Raw genomic sequence first — 22,025 nt, forward strand, 5'->3', positions numbered from 1 at the left:
CCTTCTCCTCCTCCTCCTCTTCCTCCTCCACTCTAACTTACTAAACAGACCTAAGGGAGTCATACAAAAACAAAAATTTTCTTCTAACTGTGAGTCAGCTTGCAAGCAGCAATTCAGTGTTATCACATTTTTAGTTGGTCGTGTATTTAGTGAAACAATTGTCCAGAAAAAAATAGGGGAGTTCTAAAATCAAATAAGTGTAGGATTGGATTTCTTTAATAAAACAAGTTCATTTCATTTAAAATCTGTAAGTGTATGTTTGAAAAATAGCTTGAATATAGTATTGGAAAATGACTGATTGTTCTTATCAGGAAAGAGAATCTGAATACAAGCATGGTTGTAAAATTTAGTTTCTGGCTCCTTGAATATAAAGTGCTTCTAGGAAAGTGAAAGAGAATATAAACTTGGAGATTCAGAAAGCAGTTGTGGCTGAAAATACATATTCTAAGTAATTAGTTTGGCAGACTTTAAATAGCTTCTAACTTCTAGAAAACCAAATTAACTCATTGATATATAATCATAATAGGTCTTAAAAATCTATTACATTGGTAAACTTTTTGGATGCATTTTTTTGTTTGTTTCATAACATTCATTCAATATTTCTCTATTGTCAAATCTCTCTATCATCAAATTTCTAGATATACTTATGATTTCACTTGTGTCTTTTGAGTTCATACTCAGATCCTAGTGCATTAAACAGTGTATCATAGGGAAAATGATCCATCACAGAGAAGAAAGAAACCAATTAAAACATCCATCAGTTAATATGACCTTTATGAGTTTTATATGTAAGGGTTAGAACTTATTATCTACTTAAACCTTATGAATTAATTATTTGAAATCTTTCCTAAGCCACATTCATGATGTAAGATACAAAATCATAAAATATCCAGATAATTATTTAATCACAGACATTTAGTTTGCCGAAAAGCACAAAGATGTAAATAAAATAATTAAATGAAAGAAGAGGTTAGAATTTACATGGAAAATGTAAACAAGAAATAGATAATTAATAATTTACCAAATTATTATTCCATACTACTTTTCATTTTGTCTTTTGGCAAATATCTTCAAGATTTTATGTTCTCATTTAGAGGGACAAACAAATTCTATAATGCTTATTTGGTTCTTAATGCTCTGAAGTGTGAAGCAAGTAAGACTCCAACTTTCTACCATCAGAAATATATAAACTGTCTTTAGAAGTGAATGTTGAATTCCCATCTTCATTGTGTTTGCAGGTGAAGTACATTGGGCTCCCCACACACATCACCACACACATTTGTGGCTCACCAATCAGCTGCAAAATTACAATTACTGCTCCTAAGTTTCTCAAGTGTTTGGTTCTTCTTGGAGATAAAGATAATCTACTACATCTCATTGAACCATTTCTTGGTTTTCTCATTGAAATAGTCATCATATTTTATGGTTTTATGTGTAAATGTCTTGTCAGAATAAAATAGTGTGTTCCGTGGGTTACAGAGAATAAGATGCATTCCTCCCAATGTCAAGCAAATAATGCTTGTATCCCTGTCCCAGACTGTGGCAGAGGACAGTGTGTGAGACAAACTTAACAGTTCTGAGAAGTTCTAGCCCAAATCTCAAATTTACTTCCTGCTGACGACTGCTATACAACAAACTGCTGATGATGTGTGCACATTAGCATCTGAAAACAGTACCTTAAAGATTGTCCTTCTGAACATACCAAATTCAAAACAAAACACCGTGATATTAAACACAAATCAGTAAGATTGGTGTGTATGGCCCTGGGACTAGATTAATTAGCAATCACTTTTGTTACTTAGATCTATTGCTGCTTGCTGTTCAAGTGAAAATGAGCAATAATTTGTGAAATCTCTTGAATTTCCTAATATAAAGTACACTTATATTTTAAAAAAAATGGCTATCAACTGAGTGACATCAGACTTTATCTCAATAGAGCAATGAATAATATTTTCCAAAACTAGTTTATGTCTATCTAGAACAATAAGACAACAAAGAGAGAGCAAGGGGATACAAATTGGCAAAGAATAAATAAAGGTCTCACTATTTGCAGATGATATGATAGTATGCATAAGGAACCCCCAAAATTCTACCAGAGAAATCTCCAGCTGATAAGCAACTTCAGCAAAGTGGCTGGATATAAAATTAACTCAAATAAATCAGTGGCCTTCCTTTACACAAATGATAAACAGGCTGAGAAAGAAATTAGGGAAACAACTCCCTTCACTGTGGACCAGGCTGGCCTCAAACTCAGAAGTCGGCCTCCCTCTGCCTCCCAAGTGCTGGGATTAAAGGCATGCACCATCACTGTCCAACAACTCCATTCACAATAGACATAAGTAATATAAAATATCTTGGGGTAACTCTAACCAAATAAGTGAAAGACCTGGTGACAATAACTTCAAGTCTCTCAAGAAAGAATTCAAGGAAGAATTCAGAAAATGGAGAGATCTCCCATTCTCATGGATTGGCAGAATTAACATAGTAAAAATGACCATCCTATCAAAAGCAATCTATAGATTCAATGCAATCCCCATCAAAATCCCAACACAATTCTTCCAAGACATGGAAAGAGCATTTCTCAAATTCATCGGGAAAGGCAAAGCCTCAGAATAGATAAAACAATTCTTAACAATAAAAGAACAGCTGGGGAATCACCATCCCCGACCTCAAACTTTACTACAGAGCAATAGTGACAAAAACTGCATGGTACTGGTACAGAGACAGACATGTTGATCAATGGAATAGAATTGAAGACCCAGAAATAAAACCACACACTATGGACACTTGATATTTGACAAAGAAGCCAAAAATATACAACGGAAAAAAAGAAAGCATCTTCAATAAATGGTGCTGGTCTAACTGGCTGTCTGTATGTAGAAAAATTAAAATAGACCCACATTTATCACCTTGCACAAAGCTCAAGTCCAAGTGGATCAAGGACCTCAACAAAAACCAGATACACTGAATCTAATAGAAGAGAAAGTGGGAAAGAGCCATGAACTCATTGGCACAGGGGAAAATTTCCTAAACAGAATTCCAATGACTCATGCTCTAAGATCAACAATTGATAAATGGGACCTCATGAAACTGGAATGCTTCTGTAAGGCAAAGGACATAGTCAATAAGACAAATTGGCAACTTACAGATTGGGAAAAAAATTCTTCACAAACTCCACATCTGATAGACAGCTAATATTCAAAGTATATAAAGAATTCAAGAAGCTAATCATCAAAAAACCAAACAACCCTATCAAAAAATGGAGTATAGGATTAAACCGAGATTTCACAACTGAGAAATCTTGAATGGCTGAGAAGGACGTTCCAAGTCCTTAGTGATCAGAGAAATGCAAATCATATGACCCTGAGATTTCACCTCACACCAATCAGAATGACTAAGATCAGAACTTCAGGTGACAACACATGTTGGAGAGGATGTGGAGAAAGAGGAACATTCCTCCATTGCTGGTAGGATTGAAAACTTGTACAAGCACTCTGAAAATCAATCTGGAGGTTCCTCACAAAATTGGAAATAGATCTACCTGAAGATCCAGCTATACCACTCTTGGGAATAGACCCAAAAGATACCCCACCATGCCAAAGGGGAACATGTTCCACTATGTTCATAGTGGCCTTGATTGTGATAGCCAGAAGCTGGCAACAACCCAGTTGTCCCACAACAGAAGAATGAATACAGAAAATGTGGTTCATTTACACAATGGAATACTACTCAGCTGTTAAGAACAAGGATATCCTGAGTTTTGCAGGCAAATGGATGGAAACTAGAAAATACTATCCTGAGTGAGGTAACTCAGACTCAAAAGGACATGCATAGTACGTACTCACTAATAAGTGGATGTTAGAAACAAACAAACAAACAAACACCCCAGAATACCCAAGATACAGTCCACAGAACTCAAAAAGGTCAACAAGCTGAAGTGTCCAAGTGAGGATGCCTCAGTCCCACTTGGAAGAGAAAAGAAAGAAATCACGAGTGGGGAGGGAGGGAGAGACCTGGGAGGAAAAGTGGCAGGGTGTGAGGAGCTTGAGGGTGTTTTGAGAGGGGAACCTGATCTGGTATTGGGTGAGGGACCCTGAGGGCCAGCAGAAAGAATGGAAACAGGCAACCTCAGGAGATAGGAGGTTGGGGGGATTCTCCAGAATGCACCAGAGACCTGGGAGGTGAGAGACTCCCAGGACTCAAGGGAGGGACCTTAGATGAAATGCCCAACAGTAGGGAGAGGGAACTTACAGAGCCCACCTCCAGCAGGAAGACAGGGCGTCAAATGAGGGAGAGGGGGGCCATCCCACAGTCACAACTCTGACCCATAATTGTTCCTGTCTGAAAGAATTACAGGGATGGAAATGGAGAGGAGACTGAGGAAAAGAAGGTCCAGTGACAGGCCCAAATTGGGAAGCAGCTCAAGGGGAGGTCCCAAGGCCTGACACTATTACTAAGGCTATGGAGTGCTCACAAAAAGGAACCTATCAAGACTGCCCTCCAAAAGACTCAAAAGCAGCTGAAAGAGTCAGATGCAGATGCTTACACCCCATCAATGGACAGAGTAGCTCACCCCTGTTGTTGAATTAGGGAAAACTGAAAGAAGCTGAGAAGGGTGACCCTGTAGGAGGACCAGCAGTCTCAATTAATCTTGACCCCTGAAGTCTCTCACTGTGCCACCAAACAGGCAGCTTATACCAGCTGATATGAGGCCCCAACACACATATAGAAGAGGACTGCCGGGTCTTTGTTCATTCAGAGATGATGCACCTAACCCTCAGAGACTGGAGACCCCAGGGAGTTTAGAGGTCCGGTGGGGTGGGGAGTGGGGACATCCATGTGGAGACAGGGGAGTGGGCAGGAGGTGTGGGATGTGGAACAGTTGGAGGGTGGACAGGGTTGGGTGGAATAAAATATGGAGTGTAAAAAAAGTAGTTAGTGCCTTAATCCCACTTTTAGGATTTAATAATCTTCATATTTAATTCTGTTTTCACTGGAAGATTTTCTTCATTAATTAATTTATTCACTTTATATCCCAACTGCATCCCCTCCTCTCTACTCTCTTCCTGGTTACCTTCCCCACAAGCCCCTCTTCCCCTCCCCTTTTCCTCAAAGAAGGTGAAATCTTCCATGGGTACCAAGCCACCCTGACACATCAAGGTGCAGCAGGACTAAGGGCATCTTCTCTCACTGAGGCCTGACAAGGCAGACCAGCCAGGGAAAGGGGATCCAAAGGTAGGTAACAGAGTCAGAGACAGCCTGGGCTCCAATTGTTAGGGGACCCACATGAAGACCAAGCTGCATATCTACAAATTGTAGGGAGCCTAGGTCCATCCCCCTGCATGCTCTTTTGTTGGTGTTTCAGTACCTGTGAGCGCCCAAGGACTCAGGTTAGCTGGCCTTTTAGGTCTTCGTGTGGTATCCTTGATCCCTCTGCCTCCTTTAATCCTATTCTCCATTCCTCCACAAGATTCCTGGATCTCTACCTAATATTTTTGCCTGCGGGTCTCTGCATCTGCTTCCTTCAGCAGCTGGATGAAACTGCTGGATGAGACTGTTATGCTAGGTTCCTGTCTGCAAGCAGAACAGAATGTCATTAATTGTGTCAAGGGTTGGCTCTCTTCCACAGGATGGGTCTCAAGTCAAGCCAGTCATTGGTTGGCCATTTCATCAATCTCTTCTCCATCTCTATCCCTGAGCAACTTATAGACAGGACAAATTTTGTGTTGCAGGTTTTGTTGGTGAATAGGTGTCCCCCTCTATTTTCTGGAAGTTCTACCTGGATACAGAAGGTGTCCACTTCAGTCTCCATAACCCCAGCTGCTAGGAGTCTTAGCTAGGATCACCACCACAGGCTCCTGGGAGACTCTTCTGCCCCAGGTCTCTGTCTTGTCCTAGCCATGCCCCCTATCGATTTCTGTTCTTTCTCCCAGCTATCTCTTGCACCCGACCCACACCTGTTCTCTATCTGAGTATCTTTCCTTATCGACTCTCCAAACCAGTTCCCTCTTCACATTCACCTCCAATATTTTCTTTTCTTTTCTGAGTGAGAATCAAGCATCCATCTTACAGCTATAAGAATGGTTAAGATCCCAAACTCAAGTGACAGCACATACTGGCAAAGATACGGAGCAAGGGAAACACTTCTCCATTGCTGGTGGGAGTACAGCCTTGTACAACCACTTTGGAAATCACATTGGCAGTTTCTCAGAAAATTAGGGATAGTTCTACCTCAACACCCAGCTATACGACTTCTAGGCATATACCCAAAAGATTCCCCACCATAACACACAGACACTTGTTCAAATATGTTCATAGCAGCTTTGTTCATAATAGCCAAAAACTGGAAACAACCTAGGTGTCCCTCAACTGAAGAATGTATAAAGAAAATATGGTACATCTACACAATGAAATACTATTCAGCTATTAAAAACAAAGATATTATTAAATTTTCAGGCAAATGGATGGAGCTACGTCCTGAGTGAGGTAACCCAGACTCAGAAAGATGTGCATGATATGTACTCACATGTGGACAATAGCCATAAGGTATAGAGTAACCATACTTCAATCCACAGACCTAAAGAAACTAAGTAACAAAGAGGGACCATTGGAGAATGCTTAAATCTCACTCAGAAGGAAAATTTTTTTCAAAAAGAAGAATTTGTTGTTTTAATAATCTACTTTTTATTCAAAAAAGCATCCATTCACCCCAGTGGCTCTTAATGAAACCCTTAACATTGAACTCACAGGGAACGTATTTTGGGGATTCCATGTCTTCTTTCTTAAGGATGCACAAGAAGCTATCTGAAGAAAGATGGCCTCCTGTTCAGCCTTTACATCATTCCTGCATGCTTTCTGGGCATGTGGAGAATTTATCTTAATTTTGTGAAACGTGTTGTTTAGTATTTCCAAAAACAGGATGAAGGTGATGGAAGATTACAAATAGACCACAGAGTTGTAGCTAAAGGCTTGCCAATGAGTATATACAGGCCATGGTCCTTAGTTGAGAAACACGTTCAGACAATATCCTAGCAAGGAAGAGGACAGCCTTTCACATCCTATTTCCATCCTATTGGAAATCTATTGACACCATTATGTCAAATGCTCATCAAGTGTCACTGGAAGGAAGTGTCTCATCTGTGGCCATAGAAACAGAAGAGTTAGCAAAAACGGTCAGCCCGAGTCTGTTCTGTATATGTCATTTTGTAAATGAGAGATTTGTGGGCTATTGGTTTCTCTAAGTCCTATGCTGTTTATCCTTTGGAAAATATAATTCCATTGCTGTCTCAGAGTTTACTCATAAATCATGAGATTGAGCTATCTAAAATGTTTTCGTTCTCAGAGATTCCTTTTGTAATATAAGGAAAGTTTAAATATTGCAAGGTTAAAGACATTGGCAGGGATCAAAAATAGCTACATTATGTTAGCAAGTTGTGTGTTATTTCCCCAGAGGCTAATACTGTTTAAAATATGAAATGAAATAGAGTTAGTTCTATGGAGCCAGGGAAATAATAACAAGTCTTTTAAATTATTTTAAAAAACACAGTCTTCAGGCTTCCTATTCTTTTATTACTTAATGGTTTGGGCTTCCTTGGAGGGTGCTGTATAAGGGCAAATTTTCCCCTGGAAGCTGCAAGCATGCACTGGGGCATGTGTGCCTCTGTGCTTTGCATGCTAGGGTAATGGGAGTTAGAGGCTGGCTTGGACACAACTTGATAAAATTAGTAGAATATCATTAGTCTTTTCTTTTGATTTATAGGTTTGAATTTGTCATTTAATCTTCATAATTTATCTTTGGGGGTTTGGGAAGTAGGAAAGGAGTCCTTGATAATAATGGAGGAAGGCTAATATGTAGTCTCCATTACAAAGTTTAGAAATTGTATTTATTAATATTAGTTATAAAAAGGTTATATTTAGACTTTTGCAAATTATAACTCATAATCATAGAACTTTATAAGACCTGAGGTAATAGACTTTAGATTTTCTTCAGTTAATTACTAAAAAGGTTTATGATTCAGAAGTCTCTGACTGTATCTCCTCAATGAAAAGAAAGATTTCTAGGTTAGTTCTCTTCTGTCTAAATATAATCTCTACTTCAGAAAAGACATTTGCTGCCAGGTTAGGATGAAACATCTGGACCAAGGGTGATGTGGCATCGTATGTACAGTGTTGCAGGCTGCATTCAGAGCATTCCTGGGCTAAGCACAGCCTGTGAGCCACTGGTTGGACACACCTATGGATCTGAACCTTTATTTATGTAGGTATGCATGTATGCTGTCTAGTTGTTTTACATAAATAGCATCATAGCATATATTGCTGATTGTCTTTCAAGAAAGTACTCCCTTCTCTGCATTTCCTATTTCACAAGTCTAGCTAAAATTAGTTCTATCCCACAACTCTGTCTCAAGAAAAACTGCTCAGGAGGTGAAAGTTTTCCTTGTCTTCTGTCACTTTGCTTATTATCTCCATCATCGGTCACCATGTGTCCTCTCCCAGTCCCAAGCACCTCTTCTCTCACATCTTATACACTTGATCAGTAGATGGCTCATAACAATTGTTTATGAATCCTTGGTACTAAGTATAAAGCAAGTATTTTGTCCAGTTAAAAGTTTTAGTTCCAGCAAGGCAATGGGAAAGGTGGTGGAATATTTTAGGTCACATGCAATGCTTCTTTGACCTGAGGAACCACTCACTGTGTTTGGCTTATTCTGTTTGAGTTGGAAGCCAGATAGGATATTTTTCCCATTAACTTACTTATTCATTTAACATCATGATCACCGCCCTTGCACCTGTTCCCCCTCCACAGTCTGTTTCCCCTCGCCCCTCCACGTCTCCTCTGTATCCCTCCACCCTGGCATATCAAATCTCTTCAGGGCTAGGAGCATCCTCTCCCACTAAGGCTAGACAAGGCAGATATTTTGAACAGAAAGCATGCATATTTAGACTACGGCTCCCATTTTAAGATGGAGCCACTTCTCAGAGTTCCAATTTGCAAGCTGGAATTCTAGGCTTTCCTGATTAGCCAGGATGAAGGCTAAGCAAAGAGGTACATACATCGCTGATGTAAAGTATAAAGGAAGAAGATAGTTGTGAGAATATACACAAACACACATGACTGCTACTTTTGTATTGTTGTAATGGCCGAAAGGCAGACATACAGTGCACTGCTCTAGAAATAGAAGGCACTGAGAAGGGAAGAAACCATGGCACCATGACATCATCACACATCAAGCAAAGAACTTTTGGTTCCCATACTGCTGGGCTCTTGGAACTTCTGGTATAATTTTGAACTTAACTTTTTTATTATAGTTTACATATTGTTTTAAAATGATATATATGTCTGTGCACATGAGTGCAGATGCCCCTGGAGGCCAGAAAAGGGTGACAAGTCTCTTGGAGGTATAATTTCACATGGTTGTGAGCTGCTTGACATGGTTGCTGGGAATCAAGCTCAGGTCCCCTGCAAGAACAGTATGTGCTCTTCCATCTTTTCCATAACCTTTTCTATTTGAACATAAAAGAATTTTTTTGCTCTAAAAATATACCCAGAGTTTTCAAATTCATCAGCCAGGGGCTGCTTTATGCCTTAAAAACTCGATATACTGTTATGTGCACCAAGTCCAATGGTAGCCATTTTACCTACTCTGTGTTTAATAACTTACTGAGTTTAATAAGGTGTTAAAAATACTCATTTTTATGGGGAAGGCCATTGAAATTCACTGTTGCCTACTGCAATAGCTATTTCAGAATTCACAGTAAGGAAAACTTAACTGTAAAGCCTGTTATTTATTTTGTGTTTATTTATTTATTTTATGTTGTTCTCTCCAGCTCCTTTCTCTGTTCCTTTGTCAACATTGCATAGATTATTTCATAAGTTTTGCATAATGGTTTGGAGTCTGAGTCTTAGGGTCATATTAAAAAAATAGAAGATAAGCTATAAAACATCCATAAGTAGGTATGCTTTGCAAATGTAATTTTCCATTTTAGAAATTTTGCCAGCCCACCCTCAAATATTGCTGATAGAAATTTTCTTTTCATCAAATCATCTACTAGGTAAAACAATAATCCATGTCTAAAATCCACAGAGAGGCGGATGATGTAGTGGAGGTGCAAAGATTGCCAAGCAAGTGTAAGATTTGGGCTCCATCCTCAACACCACAGAAAAGAAAATGGGAAAAGCCACTCAAGTGACCGCTACTGTACACCATTTTGAAACCCTTAGTTATGAGTTCCTTTGAAGGATCACATAAAACAGTTCTGCGTGGTTAATACACGTTGCAAGATTTCAGGAAGGGAATTAGAATTTTCTGTGTGGTTAATGCACATTGCAAGATTTCAGGACGGGAATTAGAATTTTCTGTGTGGTTAATGCACATTGCAAGATTTCAGGAGGGGAATTAGAATTTTCTTTTCCTGACTCTCCAATTATCAGATCATTTTCAAAAGAGTACAATGTTCTGTCATAGTTTGGATTCCTAGCATATTTTGGTTGTTGCAGAATTTTCTTGTTTCACTTAACTTCCCTGATAAGTAAGACGTCTGTATGTTGGTAATGTGTATGCATGTTTTAAATGAAATTTCATAAAAACATAGGGATTCCAGAGAGACAGTCTTGGAACTTTAGCTCATTGAAGCCAAATTTATTGTTATAAGCTAAGATGGATTTAGTATTTTATTTCTTGCCTCAATTCTATTTTGTTTTAGGAATTTGTTACTTTGCAGATTTTATATTAAAAAGTCATGCCCCCTGCCAATGGGCAAAAAGGCACCTTGTTGGTGGGGTTGTTCTTAGGGGCAGAGCAGATGGCAGTTTTTTGTTCATCCTAGCTTGATGCCTGGCTTGGCAGCCAAATCTGTTTTATGCCTAAGACTCATACAAATCACATAAAACCAAGTCCAGGCAGTACAGGGTAGGAGAAAGACAGACAGAGACCTGTGGACCACCCTGCTACCTACAGACCTGCCCTCCAGTGCACAATGCCTGCTTTCTGACACACTGCTTGCCATGCAGCACAGATGGATGATATCACCCAGGAGCCTGCCAGCTGCGTGGCCAGCCTGCAGCTGGAGCCGCCATAGTGTGGGAGGATATATGGTGGTCAGTTGGGAGAGAAACAGAAGTGGAGCATCTTGAGCATTATAAAGAGAGATGGAACTGGAGACTCAAGTTTGGAAAGGAGTAACCTGTTGTGAATGGCCAGTCCTGCCATTTGGGGCCATGGTGAAGTCCCAGCCTGAGATGCTGCTGAGTTCATGGCTATGCAGCAGCACGGGTCAGTGTCAATATTAATGGCTCATATTACCCTTAGAGAACATAGGGATTTCCCTGGTTGGGGCAGCCACTGGGGACTACCTGGATCTCCAAGGGCTACCCATAATTCGTCCTGCTCCTCACTGAATATTGCACTCTGGAGAGTTAATCCCCCCCCCTTTTTTTTTAACCACTGGCACAATTCAGGCGAGCTAGTTCTGCCATGCACTAACTGCAGCACTTGGAAGAGTGGACCCTGAGCTTTGCTTGGATCGCACATCAGAGCTGACACTGGTGGTAGGAGTGAGCCAGCCCTGAGGATGAAAATAAGGGAGAGCAAACCCTACGCCTTGCCCAGAAAACACAGTAGAGCTGTCTCTAATGGCAGTGGTGGAGGTCAAGCTGTGCCAGGGCATAAGTGTGGGAGAGCAGACCCTGCCATTTGTCTGCCATGGGGTAGCATGGGCATAGAGGTGATGTCCCAACCCTTGCTCCTTGCCACCTCTGGCTGTTGGCAAGGCTGCCCATAGGATTATGAGCCAAAGAGAGCTAGTCCTGCCTTCCCCTCACCAGCTGCAGCTGTTAGCAGAGCAGGCCCTGGGTATCACATTGGAGCCAGTCTAGATGACAGGGGTGAAGATGAGCCAGGTCTGAGGATGAGAGTGAGCGAAAGCTGGGCCTGCCACTTGGCTGCCATGAGGTAGCTTGGGTACAGGGGGTGATACCTTGCCCCATCCCCTTTGACACCTGCAGTAATCAGGAAAGATGGCTTTGAGGGTATGAGAGCAGGAGTGCTAGACCTGTTGCATCATTGGCTGTAGCCCTCAGAGGAATGGGCCCTGCACCTCACCTGGGCAATACAGTGTCCCTGATGGTGAAGGCATGGATGAGCCAGTCATGGGGGTGTGAGATCAGGAGAGCTAGTCCAGATCCTCACCAGCTGCAGCACTTGGGAGAGTGGGCCCAGTACCTTGACTGGGAAGCACAGTGGAGCTGGCTCATGCAGGTGAGGCTATGAGCTAGCCTCAAGGTCATGAGAACAGGAGAACTCACCCTGACTCCTGCTGTTGTGGCCTCCTGTTGATTGTGTGGCCTTATCAGAACAGGGCTGGAGAGCTGTCCTAGTGGTGCAGATAAGGGAAAGCCTGTGGACTGACCGTCTCTGCCATCACCCAGACCCAGATCCAAGGCTCTGAATTGGCCTGCCCCAATATCTATATAATCTGTGAAAGGTTGGGCCAATCCTGCTGTTCCAAAGCTGCAGGATTTCCATGATTCAGAGCTACAACAGGATAACTTTAAGCAATCCCAATGAGGATTAATGGTGTCACAGAAGCCAGAGATCTTGAACCAGACCAATGCCTCATTGCAATGAACATTTGCAAGCGAAGATGTGTAGACAGACAGATATACTGTGGGACACACTGTGACATACCACAGCTTCCAAGATGAGATGTCTATGTTTTGTTGTTGTTTGTTTGTCTGCGTGTTTTTTATTTGGGGGGAGAGTTTGCAAGGATGAAGGGTGGAGATGAGGGGGAGGGGAACTGGCTGGGACTGGGGTATATGATGTGACACTCACAGGAAATCAATAAAAATATTTTTAAAAGATGTTGTAAAGTTGATAAATACCTTCATGTTTAGAAACTAAATATTAGTAAGTCTACTTGAAAACAACTTAATCTTTTGGATTTTGACTTTAGGATAAATAATACTTAAGGTGAGGATCATTTCATATGAATATGATTCATATTTTTTACATAATTAAGCTGTGCTATAGGGATTATATTACATCATTGAGATTACAGGTCTTTATATAGCTCACATTGAGACTTTGTTTAACCATCTACAGTGATCCAGCAGGTGTCCATAAAATGGCCTAGGACACTGGTGGCTTATGTCTTAGAAATAGAGAAAAGATTTGTGTTGGCTACAATTTCTGAAATTGTAGGAATCTTTAAGGTAGTGTTCTTGGCTTTTCAGATGACTGAGTAACTCAAGTTGCAGAGAATGAAATTCCGTGAAGATGCCATTGTCAGGCCTGTCACCTGTTATAGTCAGATGTCCCTCATCTGCCAGCTGTTCACCACCTGAACACTAGCTAGATTTCGTTTATTTACTTAATTTTGCCCAGAAGAATGCTGTTCTTAGGAATGAGGCATTTTGACAGTAGCATAAATCCTCTCTGCCTGGAAATTAAGTTAACACTGACATTCTTGATTTGTCTTTTAGAGCATCAGGGCATCTGGGCTCATCCTGTTGGAAACAATATTGTTTGGTTCTCTGCTCCTATACTTCCCGGTAAGTGATGTCCTGCTGTTTTAAAATTAGTTACCTGTCTTGATTATCCATATTTTATATATAGCACATTAACAAAAAGTTCATAGATATTTAAATCTGACTCATAACAATTTCCATGAGCTTAGATACTTATGAATCTTGTGGGGCTTTTTTTTCTAAATTAATTGTACTTTTCTTCCTAATTTTGTGAGGAAGGTCAAATATTTACATAAGGTAGCATATGAAGGTCCTATTTAGTACACATGTTTAACATATAAAAAATAATATTACTTTCATTCTTCCTGCTCCATTATATGAATCAGAACTGCAAATGTAGCAACAAACTAATGCTAGAAATTTTCCTATGAATAATTATAAAGAGAAATAAACTCAATGAAATAAATGTATATGTGGTACTGGTCCTAATAATCATAGCAGGCTCATTTTTATCACAGTAGTACTGTGCCTGTGATGGTAAGACCCAATTACTAATTCAATTCAATCATTGGTGTTCTGGGTTTATTATGGGATAAGCATGGGGCTAATTTCTAGGAATACTTTTGATTTCTTACTTAAAGAAGCTCATGGTTTATAGGAAGAAATGAGTCAGAACAGATCTCTGTGACACGGCATGACAGAGACTCAGAGTGTTTTGCCGCAGGAGCACTTAGGAAAGACTCATAACCAAATCTAGGGAAGATGATGTCAAATAGCGCTTTCAAGATCTAAAAGCTGAGCTGGCATCGGAGAAAAAGGCAGGGTTCGCCCCACATCATACTCTTTCCTTCTTGTTCCTATTGCAGTTCTCTCTCAGGTTTCTTTATGCTTTGTCTCTCTCACAGTAATAGCCAAGTGTCTTGGGACTCCATCCACAGAGTGTTTCTTAAAGACACTGTCACTATCTAATCTAGAAACACAGTTTGAAATACTGTTGCTTACATGCTAATGGCCACAGCATCTGTATCTCTAGACTGACTGTTCCCCTGAACTCCAAATTCATATTACTTTCTCCTTCACTGGAATCACAAGAAAATTTTCCAGCTGAGGTTCTAATGTTTCCTAAAACCCAGTCTCTTTGCTTTCTATCCAAGGCTACTTGATTTTTTTTTAGTTACTGGGATCAAAACCCTGCAAGTGGGTCTCGACACCTCTTCTCTCGTGTTAGCCAGCCAGCTTACCTTTGAAAATAAACAGCAATGCAAATACTCTCTACAGTCAGTTCCTACCACCCTGATCACTCCTGGCTTGTTATGACAATCAGAAGCTTCTCTTAGCTTCTGCCCCTCAAACTCTACTTTTAGAATTACTCATTTTAACACTAAAATTAGGGTAACCACCTTACCCTTCTCAAAACTTGTAAAATGTACCACAATAAAAGCATAATCCTTTTTAATAAATTTGAAAGCCAAATATAATATGGGCTATTACATTTCTCCATTACTTTTTTATTCCTCTCCTGTCAGTCATCTTAGATCAAGTATTCTTGATCTATTTAGGTCTAGAATTTCATTTTCTATTCTCTTTAAAGACCTAAATGTATCAAGATATAATCTCCACAGTGATCAGAATGTGCCTAATATTTAATCTCCCCATAGAACTACCAGGCAGGTATTTGAACAGAATCACAGAATGACCTAATAATTAAATGAAAGATTTAAAATAACCTGAATAATCTGAAAAATTATCTTAATAATATGAAAATATCTTGCACTATCTTCTTTTATTGTTTGTTTGTTTTTTGTGACCCTCTGCTGTACTTAAACCTATTATCTACCCAGTCATTAACAGATCTTTAAAACCATCAGTTCTATGCAGTTCTAATGATACCTTATCAATATTCTTAGAAGAAATGTTAAAACTCTTGTCCTGGCCTATGATAAGATTTTCCTTGTTTCTACTATCTCACCATGCAATATTTCCTCTTTACTTTCTGATCCCCAGCTTTATGATCTTCTTTTTTTTCTTAAATAAATGTAATCCTTCCCACCTTCTCTGGTCCCTTTCCTGTTGCAATTGCTTGCAAAGAGTCTATTTAGCAGGAGGAATCTAAGAATAATGGCTCATTTATTGTTTGCTTTTAGTGTCTATAATTAGGCAAAAAAAAAAGCATTTGAAAGGTCATTCTGGGTTCCTTCTGGTCTGAGCCAACATCAGGCCACCTTGGACGCAATCTTGGTGGACAATCCCAAGGTCCCCAGAGGATTCTCCACCCCCCAGGTGCCCAAGCTAGCCCAAGATCTTAGGATCACTAGTTAGTGGACCACAACATCTGTTCTAAAAGAACCAGGAGTGCCTGGGGTCAGCAGGAGAAGAGACACAGGAACCCTACCTGACTAGTGGTTCAGGTTCCTTCCAGTTAGCCCCAGCACTAGGTCACCTTGGGCACGAACTCAGTGGACAGTCCCAGGGTCCCCAGAAGAAGCACACTTTTGGGTGCTCTAACACACCCAGGATCTTAAGATTCTAGAATCCCAGGATCCCAGGAGCTTAGTCACACCAGGATCTCAGGGTCTCAGAGGAAGCTTGACTGCCAAGAACTCTGACACACCCAGAATCTCAGCACCACAGGATTCCAGTATCACAGGACCACAAAGAAAGCTGGACTCTGAGAAGTTCTGACTCAACTGGGATTACAGGAAGGACAAGCTCCAATCAGATATATCGAGGTCAGGGAGTACATGAGATAATCAGATGGTAGGAGGCTAGGGTAAAAATAGAAGCAACAGAAACCAAGTTTACTTGGCATCACCAGAATCCAACTCTCCCACCATAGCAAGTCCTGGTTACACCATCACACCAGAAAAACAAGATATGTATCTAAAGTCACTTCTCATTATGATGATGGAGAACTATAAGTAAGACATAAATAACTCCCTTAAAGAAATACAGGAGAACAAAGGTAAATAGGTAGAAGCACTTAAAGAGTAAAAAACCAAAATCCTGTAAAGAATTACAGAAAAACACATCCAAACAGGTAAAAGAATTGAATGAAACCATCCAGGATCTAAAAATGAATGTAGAAACAATAAAGAAATCATAAAGGAAGACAACTCTGGAGATAGAAAACTTAGGGAAGAAGTCATGATCCATACATGCAAGCATCAAAAAAGGATACAACAGATAGAAGAGAGAATCTCAAGTGCAGAAGATACCACAGAAAACACTGACACAACACTCAAAGAAAATGAGAAATGCAAAAAGATACCCAAAACATCCAAGAAATCCAGGACACAATGAGAAGACCAAACCTAAGGATAATAGGTATAGACTGTAAGGAAAATTTCTAAGTTAAAGGACCAGTAAATATCTTCAATAAAATTATAGAAGAAAACTTCCCTAACCTAAAGAAAGAGGTACCCATGAACATACAAGAAGCCTACAGAACTCCAAATAGTTTGGATCAGAAAAGAAATTCCTCTTGTCACATAGTAATCAAAACACCAAATGCACAAAACAAAGAAAGAATATTAAAAGCAATAAGGGAAAATGGTCAAGTAACATATAAAGGCAGACCTATCAGAATTATACCTGACTTCTCCCTAGAGACTGTGAAAACCAGAAGATCCTGGGCAGATGTCATCCAGACTATAAGAGAACACAAATACCAGCCCAGGCTACTACACCCAGAAAAACACTCAATTACCATAGATGGAGAAAATAAGGTGTTTTATACAAATTTATACAGTATCTTTTCACAAATCTGGTCCTTCAAAGGAATATAAGACATAGACTAACAGACTGGGTATGTAAACAGGACCCAACATTTTGTTGCATACAGGAAACCCACTTCTGTGTCATAGACAGACACTATCTTAGAGTAAAAGTCTAGAAAACAATTTTCTAAGAAAATGGTCCAAGGAAACAAGCAGGAGTAGCCATTCTAGTATCAAATAAAATAGATTTTCAACCTAAAGTTATCAAAAAGATAAGGAGGGACACTGCATACTCATCAAAGGTAAAATTTACCAAGATGAACTCTCAGTTCTAAATATCTATGCTCCAAATGCAAGGGCATCCACAGAAGAAAATACCTAATAAAAAATTGGAAAAAGATAAAACAAAAAAGAAATGTAAATTAAGAAAATATCTAATAAAAAATGAAAAAAAAAAGCTCAAAGCACACATTGTACCACACACAATAATAGTGGGAGACTTCAACACACCACTCTCATCAATGGACTTATCCTGGAAACAGAAACTATAAAGAGATGGAGTGAAATTAACAGAAGTTATGAAACAAATGGACTAAACAGATATCTATAGAACATTTCATCCTAAAAGAAAAGGATATACCTTCTTCTCAGTGCCTCATCGTACCTTCTCCAAAACTGAACACATAATCTGTTACAAAACAGGCCCCAACAGATACAAAAATATTGAAATAATCCCATATATCCTATCAGATCACCATGGACTAAGGCTGATCTTCAGTAACAACATAAATAATAGAAATCCCACATACACATGGAAGCTGAACAACACTCTACTCAATTATAACTTTGTCAAGGAAGAAATAAAGAAATTAAAGACTTTTTTAGAGTTTAATGATAATGAAGCCACAATATATCCAAACTTATGGGGCACAAAAGAAGCAGTCCTAAAAGGAAAACTCATAGCTCTGAGTGCCTCCAAAAAGAAACTAGAGAGAGCACAGACTAGCAGCTTGACAGCACCCCTAAAAGCTCTAGAACAAAAGGAAGCAAATTCCCCCAAGAAGAGTAGACAGAAGGAAATAATCAAACCCAGGGCTGAAATCAACCTCATGGAAACAAAAAGAACTATTAACAGAATTAACCAAAACAGGAGCTGATTCTTTGAGAAAATCAACAAAATAGATAAACCCTTAGGCAGACTAACTAGAGGGCACAGGGACAGTATCCTAATTAATAAAATCAGAAATGAAAAGGGAGACATAGCAACTGAACCTGAGGAAATTCAAAACATCATCAGACCCTACTACAAAACCTATACTCAACACAACTGAAAAAGCAGGATGAAATGGACAATTTTCTAGACAGAAACAAGGTACCAAAGTTAAATCAGGATCAGATTAATGATCTAAACAGTCCTATATCCCCTGAAGAAATAGAAGCAGTCATTAATAGTCTCCCAACCAAAAAAAAAAAAAAAAAGCCCAGGACCAGATGGGTTTAGTGCAGAGTTCTATCACACCTTCAAAGAGGACCTAATTCCAACTCTCCTCAAACTATTCCACAAAATAGAAACAGAAGGTATTCTACCCAATTCATTATATGAAGACACAATGACTCTGGTACCTGAACCACACAAAGACCCAAAAAGAAAGAGAATTTCAAACCAATTTCCCTCATGAATATCAATGCAAAAATTACTCGATAAAATTCTCTCAAACTGAATCCGAGAACATATGAAAATGATCATCCATCATGATCAAATAGGCTTCATCCCAGGGATGTAAGGATGGTTGATTATATGGAAATCCATCAACATAATCCACTATATAAACAAACTCAAAGGAAAAAAACTCATTATCATCTCATTAGATGCTGAGAAAGCATTCAACAAAATCCAACACCCATTCATGATAAAAGTCTTGGAAAGATAAGGAATTCAAGGCCCATACCTAAACTTACTAAAAGAAATATACAGCAAACTTAGTAGCCAACATGAAACTAAATGGTGAGAAACTAGAAGCAATCCCACTAATGTCAAGGATTAGACAAGGCTACCCACTTTCTCCCTTCATATTCAATATAGTACTTGAAGTCCTAGCCAGAGCAATTAGACAACAAGTGGAGATCAAACGGATACAAATTGGAAAGGAAGAAATCAAAATATCACTATTTGCAGATGATAGGATAGTATATATAAGTGACCCTAAAAATTCCACCAGAGAACTAAACATGATAAGTTCAGTGAAGTAGCTGGATATAAAATTAACTCAAACAAATCAATAGCCTTTCTCTACACAAAGGATAAACAGGATGAGAAAGAAATCAGGGAAACAACACCCTTTACAATAGTAACAAAAAAATATAAAATACCTTGGTGTGACTNTAACTAAGGNAGTGNAAGATCTGTATGATAAGAACTTCAAGTCTCTGAAGAAAGAAATTGAAGAAGATCTCAGAAGATGGAAAGATCTCCCATGCTCATGGATTGGCAGGATTAATATAGTAAAAATGGTTATCTTGCAGGAAGCAATCTACAGATTCAATGCAATCTTCATCAAAATTCCAACTCAATTCTTCACAGAGTTAGAAAGGGCAATTTGCAAATTCATCTGGAATAACAAAAAACCTAGGATAGCAAAAACTATCCTCAACAATAAAAAAACTGGTAGAATCACCATTCCTGACCTCAACCTGTACTACAGAGCAATTGTGATAAAAACTGCATGGCACTGCTACAGCGACAGACAGGTAAGTCAATGGAACAGAATTGAAGACCCAGAAATGAATCCACACACCTATGGTCACTTGATCTTTGATAAAGGAGCTAAAACAATCCAGTGGAGAGAAGACAGCATCTTCAACAAATGGTGGTGGCTCAACTGGCAGTTATCATGTAGAAGAATGCAAATTGATCCATTCTTATCTTCTTATAGAAAGTTCAAGTGTAAGTGGATCAAGGAACTTCACATAAAATCATCAACACTAAAACTTATGGAGAAGAAAGTGGGGAAGATCCTCGAGGATACTGGCACAGGGAAAAATTCCTGAACAAAACAGCAATGGCTTGTGCTGTAAGATCAAGAATTGACAAATGGGACCTCATAAAATTGCAAAGCTTCTGTAAGGCAAAGAACACCATCAATAAGACAAAACAGCAACCAGCTGATTGGGAAAAGATCTTTACCAATCCTAAATCCAATAGGGGGCTAATATTCAATATATATAAAGAATTCAAGAAGTTGGACTCCAGAAAACCAAATAACCCTATTAAAAAATGAGGTAAAGAGCTAAACAAAGAATTCTCAACTGAGGAATACCAAATGGCAGAGAAGCACCTAAAAAAAATGTTCAACATCCTTAATCATCAGGGAAATGCAAAACAAAACATCCCTGAGATTCCATCTCACACCAGTCAGAATGACTAAGATAAAGAATTCGTGTGACAGCAGATACTGGCTACAATGTGAAGCAAGAAGATTGGTATTACAAGCTGGTACAACCACTCTGGAAATCAGTTTGGTAGTTCTTCAAAAAACTGGACAGAGTCGTACTGGAAGATCCAGTAATACCGCTCCTGGGTATATACCCAGAAGATGCTCCAACTTGTAATAAGGACGCATGCTCTAGTATGTTCCTAGCAGCCTTATTTATAGTAGCCAGAAGCTGGAAAGAACCCAGATGTTCCTCACCAGAGGAATGGATACAGAAAATGTGGTACATTTATATAATGGAGTACTACTCAGCAATTAAAAACAATGAATTCATGAAATTCTTAGACAAATAAATGGATCTGGATGATATCATCCTAAGTGAGGTAACCCAATCACAAAAGAACACACATGATATGCACTCACTGATAAGTGGATATTAGCCCAGAAGCTTAGAATACCCAAGGTACAGTTTGCAAAACACATGAAAATCAACAAGAAGAAAGACCAAAGTGTGGATACTTCATTCCTTCTTAGAATCTGGAACAAAATACCCATGGAAGGAGTTACAGAAACAAAGTTCAGAGCAGAGACTGAAAGAATGACCATCTATAAACTGCCTAACCTCAGGATCCAACCTATAAACAATCACCAAATCCAGACATGATTACAGATGCCAACAAGAGCTTGCTGACAGGAGCCTGATATAGCTGTCTCCTGAGAAGATCTACCATTGCCTAATACAGAAGTGAATGCTCACAGTCACCCATTGGACAGAACACAGGGTCACCAATGAAGGAGCTAGAGAAAGTTCCCAAGGAGCTGATCGGATTTGCAACCACATGTGGAATGACAATGTGAACTAACCAGTACCCCCAGAGCTCCTTGTGACTAAACCACCAATCAAAGAAAACACATGGNAGGACTTGTGGTTCTAGCTGAATATGTAGCAGAGAATGGCTTAGTTGGTCATCAATGGGAGAATAGGCCATTGGTCCTGTGAAGGTTCTATGTCCCAAAATAGTGGAATGCCAGGGCCAGGAATCAGGAGTGGGTGGTTTGGGGAGCAGGGGGAGGGGGGAGGATAGGGGATTTTCAGAGGGGAAACTAGGGAAGGGGATAACATTTGAAATGTAAATAAAGAAAATATCTAATTTTTAAAAAGGTCATTCTGTGTTATGAACAAAAGTATGGATAATTTTTGCTAAGATGATGTATACTCATTTAAGTGGTGGTACTTCTGAGCATCACCTCTAATCTGTAGGAGAATTGTAAAGCTTGTTACAGAGAAGACATGGTAGAGAAAAATAGAACATTTGAAATAACAATGTCTGGTTAAATATTGAGCAGTTATCGGGGATGATTTAATTGAGTAGAACCCATGTTTGAAAGTCATTTGGTGGACTTTAGATA

The 22,025-nt window shown here is 39.3% G+C and overlaps 1 protein-coding gene across 1 annotated transcript in view; it reads left to right on the forward strand.

Annotated features, from left to right (window-relative positions):
• The window catches only part of Gpr158 (G protein-coupled receptor 158), a 409,577-nt gene that overhangs the window by 245,062 nt on the left and 142,490 nt on the right, over positions 1-22,025 (forward strand). Inside the window, exon 5 of the mRNA XM_021194755.2 lies at positions 13,484-13,552. Within this exon, the coding sequence (XP_021050414.1) occupies positions 13,484-13,552 (69 nt within the window). The remainder of the gene's footprint in view (positions 1-13,483; positions 13,553-22,025) is intronic.

The sequence above is a fragment of the Mus pahari genome, chromosome 3, assembly GCF_900095145.1.
Source record: "Mus pahari chromosome 3, PAHARI_EIJ_v1.1, whole genome shotgun sequence".
Taxonomy (NCBI): domain Eukaryota; kingdom Metazoa; phylum Chordata; class Mammalia; order Rodentia; family Muridae; genus Mus; species Mus pahari.